The sequence below is a fragment of the Numida meleagris genome, chromosome 4, assembly GCF_002078875.1.
Source record: "Numida meleagris isolate 19003 breed g44 Domestic line chromosome 4, NumMel1.0, whole genome shotgun sequence".
Classification (NCBI taxonomy): Eukaryota; Metazoa; Chordata; class Aves; order Galliformes; family Numididae; genus Numida; species Numida meleagris.
In genome coordinates, this window is record NC_034412.1 from 22,142,919 (window position 1) to 22,154,671 (window position 11,753).

At 50.5% G+C, this 11,753-nt stretch overlaps 2 protein-coding genes across 3 annotated transcripts in view; one reads left to right on the forward strand and one right to left on the reverse strand.

Annotated features, from left to right (window-relative positions):
* The window catches only part of YEATS2 (YEATS domain containing 2), a 45,581-nt gene extending 42,367 nt beyond the window's left edge, over positions 1 to 3,214 (forward strand). For both annotated transcript variants that reach the window (XM_021396803.1, XM_021396802.1), the window contains exon 30: positions 416 to 3,214. In XM_021396803.1, the coding sequence (XP_021252478.1) occupies positions 416 to 524 (109 nt within the window). In that variant the 3' untranslated portion in view covers positions 525 to 3,214. The remainder of the gene's footprint in view (positions 1 to 415) is intronic.
* Positions 4,846 to 11,753, reverse strand: part of MAP6D1 (MAP6 domain containing 1) — an 8,012-nt gene continuing 1,104 nt past the window's right edge. The window contains exons 2-4 of the mRNA XM_021393824.1: positions 11,507 to 11,742; positions 8,813 to 8,930; positions 4,846 to 6,707 (exon numbers count right to left, since the gene is read on the reverse strand). Of these exons, the coding sequence (XP_021249499.1) occupies positions 6,627 to 6,707; positions 8,813 to 8,930; positions 11,507 to 11,742 (435 nt within the window). The 3' untranslated portion in view covers positions 4,846 to 6,626. The remainder of the gene's footprint in view (positions 6,708 to 8,812; positions 8,931 to 11,506; positions 11,743 to 11,753) is intronic.

Genomic DNA, 11,753 nt, shown 5'->3' on the forward strand with positions numbered 1-11,753 from the left:
ACACTGGAGTGTATTTCATGGATACACTCTTTCATGGCTCAGCTACTGAGTGATTTTTATGGTAACCACTGGATTGCATTTGATTCATTTTTTGCATGAAATTGGAAGAATTAGGTCCATGGGAAAACAGTTTAAATATTACCTATATACAATGTATAAATATATTAATATATATAATGTAAATTGGCATTTCATTTTGCTGTGCCAATGCCCAGGATGTTTCCCACATCCATTTGGGAGTGGTTCTTCCATGCTGTGACATTTTAATGCCTCTTTTTTGTGTTTGTCTAGCGCCTGCTTTTTAATCCTGTTTCTTATCTTTTTTTTTCCCCCCTCCCTGGTAGTAAATTTAGTGAGTTGCTGCTTTATGTATATGTCTTTGTGTTACAAAAGCATTGTGTCGCATTCCCTCCAGGGCTCCAAGAGAGATCACAGTGATGAATATTCACAAAGCCATCTGTAGTATTCCGTTTCTTGACTTCCTCACAAACAAACACATGAAGATACTAAATGAGGAACAATGAAACAGACCAGAGAAGATGCTATGGGAAAGGCTATTGGATGACAAATCCAGTTGGATACTGTTGTATACATTTATAGCATCAGGCTAGTAGCTTGTTACCTCCAATTAAAGATGCACCTTAATGCAACAAAATGATGCTCTGTTCCAAATCAAGTTGTTAGATGTCAATGTTTACTTGGTAAGTGTATGTTCAGTGGCTGAACAAACATTGTCAGTTTGCATCAAGTTGCTAGCTGTGAGAGGCTCCACAGTTCTGGGCCCTCTGACAAGAGCTGTATTGATGAGATTGAACTTTTTTTTTTTTTTTTTTTGCAAAAGAAATTATGCTTTTTGATGCATACTACATGCCAGCTGGTTTCCCCATGCAGTGGGCAGAACAGTTGCTCTGTCACTAGGAATATGAGAGAACTGCAGGTCAGCTTTTAAAGGTGGGTCATTCGAGTTGCACGTGGAGGAGCGGAAGGCTGATGGTTCCACCAAGTTCTGCCAGTCCTCCTTGAGCACTGTATGCGTGACTGGGAACACAGCTGGGTGGGCTTGTTGTCTGCTTATTCACTAAGTGCAACCTAACCAGGTAACACCTAGCCTCTTCAGAGGAGGTGTGACATCTCACCGTTCTCAGTCACCTTGGAGAGGAGGGTGGACTGGCACATGCTCAATCAATATGAATAAACCATGGTCAGGCTTGGTAAGATTGGTATGGCTACTTCTGCATGAGAAAGGTGAAGAGTATGGGACAGTATTGAGTGTCTGCAGGCTTGGACTGGCTGAAACCTTTGCCCAGCAAATGCCTCCCCAGGCTGCCGTGAGTTTTGGAGGGCATGTGACCAGCCTAGCCTTGTTGTTCTGACAGCATTCACTAACAGCTTGGATTCTCAAGTGGGACTTTGACTGAACTCCTGCCAAATTCACAGAAGCCTGATGAGGTCAAAAAAATCAGAGGTTTGTTGCTTGTGGGGACCTCCTCTGATGGCCTGATTGCAAGGAAGTTCTGCTACTTGTGCTAGCTCATGACACCTTTCTCAAGAACGCTTTGATGACAACGCCTGGACTGCCCTCATCCACTGCCCCTCTGTCCAGTCCATGGGCGCTTGCTCGTAGTGTGAGTAAACCATTGTGAGTCCATGGGACTCCTGTGGGGCGGTTGTGCTCTCAGGTGCATGAGGCAGCGTTGTCAGGTGGGTGGAGCATGGGTCAAGCAGCCTGAGCCTCCAGTGCACTGATCTCAGCTGGGTCACTGATCTGCTGCATGGCCTTTTATTTAATCACTCTGTGCCTCAGTTTCCCCATCTCTGAGCATGGGGAGAAGGATACCTACCTCACAGGGATGTACTGAGGCCTCTCACTCTTGTTGGTGCCGTGCTTTGACAACACAAAGCCTTTTATAAACATGTAATTGCAGTTACCTTTCCTGGCCTGGAGTAGGAACACAAATCTTCAAAATGTTACCTTTTGGTGCTTTTTTGGGGCTAGAAAATGGGCTGTGGTAATGCCAGCTGTGTGCAGGAACCGTGGAAGGTGGTTTAGTTAGTGGTCTCAGGCTGTTGAGGAGAGCTGACAAGCTGGGTGCAGTTCTTGATCTGCAGAAGGTACTGTGTACCTCAGATGAGAGGCTGCATGTTTTCTCCATCCTGAATGAAGCCGGGGTCTGCAGACAGGCCCCTCCTAGTTTGTGAGAGCTGATGGGGCATTATAGTCTGCTTGAATACAAGTGGCAGAGCCTGGTCCTTGAATCTAGGAAACGGGTGGATGAAATCCAAAGAGCATTCAGAGAAGGATTTAGGTTCCCCTGAAAATGCTATTTTTGGATGCTCTGGATTCAAAAGACTATCCTGGCTTGCTGGGGTGAGCCCAGTGTGGGAAGTGCACAGCTTAGCCCTGATGTTGGTTTTTAGCAGGGATCAGTGTGAAGGGGCTGAGCAGTTGTGATTATGTCTGAGCTGTGTAGGGAGAAGTGCAGGGAGCTGGAGCTCCTGGCCCCTTGCTGTTCATAGGCTGTTGCGAGCTCCAAATCCTTGTGCCCAGCATCCTTGGGTACAACTTCTACAAAAAGGCGATTGTTAGCTATCTGTCACTATTGCTGTGATGGGTTGTGTAGGAGCAGCCTTTTGGACAAATGCAGTCGTACTAGGGTCTGCTGCAATGACACATGTGTTCCCAGCCCCTGACTCCTATGGGCTTCACTCTGGGATTTCAGTGTGCCCAGCACAGCTCTTGAGAAGCTTCAGTGTGGGCATCTGTTTGCAAATCATGGCATCCTCACCCATGTCCTGCTGTTCTGCAAAGAACAGGGTATCAGCGCAGGAGGCGTGGGGCAGCCCTGTGGTGGAGAGCTGCAGCAGAGAGCTGCTGAGATGTTTCAGAGCAACCACAGGCTATTCTGCTGCATTAATAATAGATAGCGTTTGCTGAAGAGAAATGAAATCTCTTAGAAAATAACACATTTGCTGTAGTCCTTCAGATGTAGGTAATGTTTGCAGTATGTCCTTTGAAAAGTGGTGGGAGGAGGATCTCATCAGAAAGAAGTGCCTGTGCAAATAGCTCGGGGCGGGGGGGGCACAAGTGAGAGACCTCTCTACAAACATTGCCCCTTTGTAATGCTGAGTGTTTGAATTCTTCATGTTATCTGTATTATACTGTATAATTGTGTAAGATACCTATGTTTACAATAAATTCTTTTGTTAACTGTGATTGATTTGTCTGACTGTTACCTGTCAGTAAGTTACTCCAAGTAAGTTGCTTCAAGTCCCCAGAAGGAGGGGTTTTGTAACGCCCTGCCCTTGTGTTCATATCTGCAGCAAAAGGGCAGCAATGTGGAGGTGGTGGAAACATGGTGATGGTGGTGAGCTCTTCCCACTGACACTCGCTTGTCCTGCTTTACCCATGCCTTATCAGCCATCCCTTCTGGCAAGAAAGGCCTCTGCCAACAGCTGCCCACTGGCTCTGATCCTTGGACATATCTGTATCCTGCTCTGCTCCTTCCCCATTAGTAAGGGCCTGGAAACATGGGGCTGAGCTGAAATGCATGTCCAGGAGGTACTGGGCCATCTGCTTGAGGAGATGAAGTCCTTTGCACACAAAGGGTCTGTGCACGCAGCCCTAGTGATGCAAGCAGCCTGCACTGTGCTGACTGCCCTGAGAGCACAGCTCTGGTCTGAACAGCTGCAGCCTTCTGTCATAAACCGGGCTGTCCCTTGGCATTATATGGTACTGAGGGCCAGAACAGGGGAAGTCAGTATGAATAAGGCAGAGGTAGGAAACTTGCAGCTTCATCCCCTACGAAATTCATGCAAGGTGAAGTGAAATGCACAGTTTTTAACGGGAGGTGTGGAGTGGAACCAGTGGAGAGCCATGAAGATGCTCTGAGGGCTGGAGCACTTCTCCTATGAGGAAAGGCTGAGGGAGCTGTGCTTCTTCAGCTGGGAGAAGAGAAGGCTCTGGGGAGACCTCATTGCAACCTTCCAGTACTTAAAAGGAGCTTATAACCAGGAGAGGAACTGACTTTTTTCACAGGCTGATAGTGACAGGACGAGGGGGAATGGCTTTAAACTAGAAGAGGGGAAATTTAGGTTAGGTGTTAGGAAGAGGAGGTGAGGTGCTGCTGGCACTGCTGCCCAGAGCTGTGGGTGCCTGGAGGAACTCAGGGCCAAGCTGGATGGGGCCCTGGGCAGCCTGAGCTGGGGGAGGCAGTGGGGTTGGAACTGGATGATCTTTAAAGTCCTCCAACCTAAGCTGTTCCACGTTACAAAGAGACCAATCATTAGTGTGCCACCTGTGACCTTTCCAAGCTCAAGCGATGAGAGTTGTTCTGAGGCACAGGATATGTCACAGAGCTTCACCCCAGCACACAGATGTGTGGGAGTTCTGGCCTCACAGCAGCTGTGCCCACTCAGCATTGTGAAACCAGAAAGCATGTTCCATGTCATGCTGGAGGTAGTAAGTTACAGAGCTCCACGTTTAAAACTTTCCTTTTAAAGGATGTCTCTCCATGCATCAGGTAACCAACCACTGCCTCCCATGTGATTCACAGCTGTAAAACTGCTGGATGTGAATGTGAACCCAGAGCAGCTGGGAAGGCAAGCGCCAGCATGAGAGCAGTGCTGGAAGGTGTCCCCACAGAATCTTTGTAGATCTGCTGTCCTCCGAGCACCTGGGTTGGCTGCCCTCTATCTGGGCTCAGACAGGCTTTGAAATGGAACAGGACATAGAAGCACTGGCAGCTGGCAACACTGCAGGCAGGGGGACACAGGGCCCTGCCATCCTGCCGAGGCTGAGCACTCATGTATTACAGTGTAAAGGGGCATTGGGAAAGAGCCAGTAGCCAAAATACATCTCAATTTATTAAATTAAATCCAGTACCTTTGATAAAATACAAGCTCATTATATTCTGTTTGTTTACAACCAAGTTGATGTTTGTAGAAATTGAGTGAATTAACAAGGCAGACAGGATAGGCAATGCGTCTTTTTTTTTTCCGGTAATAAAATCCAGGATTGAAACGAACCAAAATTGAACAAAACAGTTAAAAACATTACAAAGAGATTAATCGAGCAGATTCATTTTTCCTTAGAAACACATGCCATGCAAAACCTTTAGCAGAGTTCAAATGCGTTGGGTGCATTTCTTGAGAAATGAGTCTCCTGAAAAATGGTTTTGACAAGCACTGCTGTTACTGTACTTCCTGGGGGCCCAAAAACAAGGGTGAGGGGCCGACACACTGCACCCCCCAGCCCAAAGCTGCGCTGCTGCCAGGAACATCATATTCTCACCTAACACAGTGAGAAGATGCTTTCTAGATGAATCCTGTGCATCCACATGCTGACGCTTCCAATGCTCTTCTTATCGGAATTATCAGCACTGGCTGCATGTTTGCAGAATCCCCAGAGCTCATTAAATCTGCCACTGGCTTCAGCTGGGGGAAGGTGAAGAGAGAATCCCCAGCGTGAGCCTGTGTGGTTACAGATTAATACCTATCTGATTATTCGGTGTGAGATGCTGCCCTTCATTTTAGCCAACACATTTGTATCTTTTGAATGTAGAAAGTGAAAGTTTTGCATTTTTTTTCTCCAAAACAATTGGTAGAAACAGGCAATAAGGAGCAGACTCGTTATATTGCATAAGTTTTTGAGATAGAAACTGTAAACCCATGGTGGTCTGGATGAACAGCGGCTAAAAAGGATGGTTTCTTAAAACACACGTATCTCAGCAAAAGCTGAAGTCCTCACCAACCTATAAAAATCAGCTTCAGAGTAATGACACTGAAAATGGTCTATCTTAGCAACAAGGGATGTCTTACATTCTATGTTACATTTTTCTTTAAGAAGAGTTTCTAAGTAACATTCACTTCTGGTTGCTCCTAGCGCTAACGTTAACATCACCGATAGGCAGGCAGTAACTTAGGTATTTCAAGGCAATACTTTCCACCTTGCATATGCAACGAGTTAACAGTTATTAAAAGTAGAAGCACATCCTCCTCCTTAAAGGATCACAAATTGCTTTAGGTAAAATCCGGGTGCAATATTTACATCCAACCCACAAGTATTCTACACCCTCGGAAGGGCGGTGCGTGCTCCCCTGCACACACAGCCCCTCCAGCACAGCCCTGAGAAGCTGCTAGCTGCTACAGCAACACTGCAGGTTTGGAGCAGCCCTCTCCTGTGCTGGGCTCTCGTGGTGAAGTGTGTGCAGGAGGCCGCTCTACAAGCAGAGAAGTAAGGCAGGTGCTCCCTCCCCTGTGCTGCTTTTGGGGGTTTGGTTTTAGTTCTTGGTCCCGTTTGTGACCTTTCCCTCCTGCCGTATGTAGCAAAGCAGAGGGCTGCTGCCTGCCTTGCTGGCTCTGCTGCCCAGCCAGCCTCCCAGCGTGATGCCGCCTGGCACAGCGAGGAACCCACTCCCTACGGAACTAGGTCACCCCTTGCCGCGTGCAGTGCTGGCTCTGAATGGAGTGCTTTACAGTCTGTGCGTTAACAGAAAAAGCGTGCTCATCCCCAGTCACCAGAGCTGCTTCTGGTAACACTGGTTCTCTGATCCTAGCTCCTCATGACAATTGCATAGTGACACATCCAGCTGGAAGCACCGCTGCAATGGTGCGAGGAAGGCCCAGTGTCACACGTTGAGGATCCGCGACGGTGCCTGGAAAACAGCAGAAGGATTGGGGGAGAACCTGGTCTTCACTTCTGGGATCTGCTGACATGAGGGGAGAGCAGCATTAGTGCAACACAACATGCAGTGTCCACAGAGCTTGGGGGCCCTGAGCCTCCTGCCAACCTCTGCTCCCACTCCACAAATTCCCACAGAAAAGCACCATGCCATGCCACTGTGGGACCGGTGTGGGATGTGAGGCAGGGAGCTGAGCAGTACGTCTGGCCCCAGCCCTCAGGAGAAGGCCACCAGGGCTCTCCATGCCCCACTGCATCACTTCCAGCAGCCACCAGCCATGTGCTGCCATGAGCGTGCAGACCTGGGGCTCCCAAAGGAGAGCTGTACTGAACACCGGCTGTGCCAGCTATGGATCTGCAAGGACACTCATGGGGTATAAGCGCCTCAGCTCTGGAAGATGTCATAAGCGGTGTCCCCCAGGGCTCGGTGCTGGGGCCTCTTCTATTCAACATCTTTATCAGTGATCTTGATGAGGGGATTGAGTGCACCCTCAGTAAGTTTGCAGATGACACCAAGTTGGGAGGGAGTGTTGATCTGCCAGAGGGTAGAAAGGCACTACAGAGGGACCTGGATAGACTGCATTGATGGGCCAAGGTAAACCATATGAGTTTCAACAGGGCCAAGTGTCGGGTCCTGCACTTTGGTCACAACAACCCCAGGCAACCCTACAGGCATGGGGAGGAGTGGCTGGAAAGCTGCCTGACGGAAAGGGACCTTGGTGTGCTGGTGGACAGTCGGATGAATATGAGCCAGCAGTGTGCCCAGGTGGCCAAGAAGGCCAATGGCATCCTGGCTTGGATCAGGAATGGTGTGGTGAGCAGGACTATGGAAGTCATCCTGCCCCTGTACTCAGCATTGGTGAGGCCCCACCTCGAGGACTGTGCTCAGTTTTGGGCGCCTCAGTACAGAAAGGACATTGAGGTGCTGGAGCAGGTCCAAAGAAGGGCAACAAGGCTGTTGAAGGGCTTGGAGAATATGCCCTACAAGGAGAGACTAAAGGAACTGGGGCTGTTTAGTCTGGGGAAGAGGAGACTGAGGGGAGACCCTATTGCTCTCTTCAAATACTTGAAAGGTGATTGCAGTGAGAGCAGGGAAATGGCCTCAAGTTGCGCCAGGGGAGGTTTAGGTTGGATATCAGGAAGAACTTCTTTACAGAAGGGGTTGTTAAGCACTGGAACAGGCTCCCCAGGGAGGTGGTTGAGTCACCATCCCTGAATGTGTTTAAAAACCGTTTGGATGTGGTGCTCAGGGACATGATTTAGCAGTGGGTTGTTAGAGCAGTATGGTTAGGTTGCGGTTGGACTTGATGATCTTGAAGGTCCTTTCCAACCTGAGCAATGTTATGCTATGTGCAGAGATAATGGAAGTGATCAAAACTCTCACGTCTCTGGGGTCAAAATTTTGCCTAATATGCACCTGTTGTACTAAGTATGAAGGACAGTCAGGTGCTCCATGTCTCCTTTAGAACTCAAAGGATTTGAAACAGGACCAGTCATAGCTGTGCACTCAGCCCAGGACTGGAGGCATCTGCCCATAAAGCATGAAAGCTTTGCCGGTTGCTGAAGATTCTGATGGCATCATCCAGCCAAAAGGACGAGGTCATGGGGAAAAAGCCATTGATCTGTTTGTTGCGTTGCGCTGGTCTGTGTTTTCCACTCCTCTGGGGATGCATCTGTTGTGCTAAGGAGCACAGGTGTGAGGGTTAGCCGCCCCCCGGTCTTGCTGCTGCTGGCAGCCCACACTGCTCAGAGCACAGTGGAAGTGCTGGTGAGGTTTGTAAATGTGCTGTTTTGCCTGAGGTAAGCGTCCCACTTTTAGTGGATATTGCTGCACATACCCAATGTGTGCAGTCCTCTGTGGAGGAGGATACTTTGCCATCTGCTGATTAATCATTTCTTCCTCGTGTTCTCCAAGGCAAAGATTTGCTTTGTGCAGGCGCTCTGCAGCACACCTCGGTCTCAGGCTGCGTGCTGGCTGCCTGCAGCCTGTCACTCTGGAAGTGAGGGGTGGGCACCTGGCAGCAGGGCATGGCTTCATTCTGCACGCCCCACTCTGGTAACAGATGAGACGTTCCCAATGCGAGCTTTAGGCTCTACCCACACTGATTTTGGGATAAAAAATGTGTTAATTACCTTATAGTCTGCCTTGTAACTTGTCTCCTGAACAAAACGGTCATCTGGGATAATGAAGCTTTGCTTTGTCTTTACAGGCTTGGATGGTTTTGCTCCAGTCCAAGGGCGATACTCTTGCCTGAAACAAGATGGTCAAGACAAAAGAGCCCATAAAACACAACATATTCACCGGTTGCCTCTGCTCAGAGTGGTTGCAAACCCAGAAGGCAGATTAGCCACTGCTCACAATGCTGAGCTTCTCTAAACTGGGAATAGAAGAACGGAGCCTAGAGGCCTGAAGCTCAAAAAGCCCAGAGATGCACTGGGCTGACAGGCCGCCCTGACTTCTCTTTTATTCCTGGCTCACTGCCTGGCTTACGCTTGATTCCTTAGCACAGTTCCAGCCTCACAGTGCTGCCCCTTGGCTGATTCGTAGTTGTGGAGTACAGCCCCAGGGTGTACCTCACCTAGGGACAGACCAGAAAACCAACCGAACTATTGCTAGAAGATGAAGTCAGCACCTCTGCAGGAGGTGCTCTGGGCTGAGCAGTGCCCTGGGAGTGCAGCCTTTCTGCAAGGAGCTCCTGGTCGCACATTCAGGGTGCTCTGAGCAGCAGCATCAGGACGACTCTTGCCATTCTAGGCGATGCAGGGTGACAGCATTCTGTGAAACCCCTCACCCCACACTGGCCTGCCCTCCTGCCTGCAGATGAGCCTCTGGCACTACTAGCACTCCTCCACCACAGTTGGCATTTCAGTGCCTCATCTTTATGGCATGGTTTACTTCGCATGATTAGTCACCAGTGGCGGTCTGAGCCATCGCATTATGGTTCCATTCCTCATTTAAGTAACAGAGAAGGCGGCTCAGTTAGCAGAGCAGGGGTAGCTACGCAAGCTGGCCTTTCTTCCTCCTCTGCACTCTTCTGCTGACAGCTGGCACAGCAGTGAGAATTCAGTAGCACCACTGAACATTTCTCACCTTTTCCCCCTTCGGACACAAAGCCATGCGTGCAGCCTGGGGTCCCTGCCAGCAGGGCAATGAGCTGTGGGATCCTGCCGGGTGAGAGGCAGGACAGGAGCAGGAAAGGAAGCAAGGGGGTGGGAGCTGGAGGGTAGAACCTGCACATGGGAGTGAGGAGGAGGAAAGCTGAAGATGTGGCTGTTTCTGTCTCAGCCATTACCATAGCGATGTCAGGCAGCACTGGGAGCTGTTCATGCCTCAGGAAAAAGTGGCTCAAGGACATGGTTCTCCCATCTCCCCTTCCTTTCCCTTTTCCTCGAATGCAAGCTTGGGTTCCTCCTCACTTTATGCAGCAGCTTTGACCTCCCCAACTACGCCTTGCAGCCCGTTCTGGCACAGCCTCTCCCTGCTGCACGCTGTCCTCACATGGTTCTGCCTCGTCCCCCCAGCCAAGCCCTGCAGTGTGTAGCCAGCCCTGCAGCCAGCCCTACAGCTGGCCCTACACCCAGCCCAGCACCCAGCCCAGCTCCTGCACTTCCCAAACAGTGCGAAAGGCCGGGGGCTGCAGGACTAAATCCCCCAGGCAGCAAGATACTTAAGGGCATAAAGAGAACACTGAGCCTTTATGGAAGAGCTTTACTTCCATTATTCAAGATAAGCATGTTTAAATATCTTGCTGGATCAGGGACAAAGCTCTGCAGTGGTGCCTGCAATTTTTCAGTGGGAGTGCATCACACTGTGCAGCCCCCATCCTTCTGCCTCCCCCGTGTGCTCCAGGTCCATCTGGGGAGCCCCATGCAGCACTGACTCATTTTGAGCTTGTAGAGCTCCAGCTGGAATCCATGCAAAGACCTGGGGACACGGGGAATGTTCTGGAGAGTGGGCTGCCACGCTGTCCTTCAAACCTTCATGTAGATTTGTTTTTTCATAATTACAGATATCCACCTTTATCTTTCTTTTGGCCCTGGGAAGTCTCTCATAAAAGTCCCAAGAATGGGATCAGGGTGTTTGCCTTCTGCTAGATGTCCAGTAAGCATGGTGGGTCAGCCCAATGGGACAGCATGATGGGTCAGTGTAGTGGGTCAGCATGGTGGGTCAGCCCAATGAATCAGTTTGGTGGGACAGTGCAATAGGTCAGCACAGTGGGTCAAGGTGACAGGTCAGCCCAATGGGTCGTGTGATGGGTCAGCGTTGTGAGTCAGTGTAATGGATCAGCTTGGTGGATCAGCCCAATGGGTCAGTGCAGTGGGTCAGCCCAATAGGTCAGTGTGGTGGGTTGGTGCGATGGGTTAGTGCAATGGGTCAGCTCAGTGGGTTAGTGTGATGAGTTAGTCTGATGGGACTGAGTGGTGGGTCAGCCCAATGGATCAGCATGATGATGAGTCAGCATGGTGGGCCAGCCCAATAGATCAGCATGATGGGTCAGTGCGGTGGGTTGCTGCAATGGGTTAACACAGTGGGTCAGCTCAATGGGTTAGTGCAATGGGTCAGAGTGGTGGGTCAGCCTGATGAGTCAATGAGATGGTTCAGTGCGGTGAGTTAGCATGCTGGGTCAGCTCAGTGGGTTAGCATGATGGGTGAGCCCGATGGCTGCACTGCATCAGGGAAACACACAGCAGGTTTGTTCGTGGCTGAGCTTCCTCTTGCGCTGAACAAGGAGTGCAAAGAGCAAGCTGCGGCGGGAGCTTGCAGAGTGAAGTATCGCTGATGCGCCAAAGCAGCCCGAATGATGCCAATCGGTTTCACTGCCGTACCTGCACGCACCACGAGCGCTTTCCCCTCCCGCAGGATCCCGCCTCTGCCACGAAGCGAGCCCCGCCGCCGGGGGGACCTGGCGATCGCAGCCAGTCATCAACGCCCGTGAGAACGCGCGGTGCGGAGCGGCTTCTCCCCGCGCCCCTCCGAGGGCACTGCGGGGCTTCGTCCGCGCGACCCCGGCCCGACCACCGCGGAGGGGCCGCCCCGCGCTCGGGCAGCTCCGAGGGCACCGCTACAGCCGCT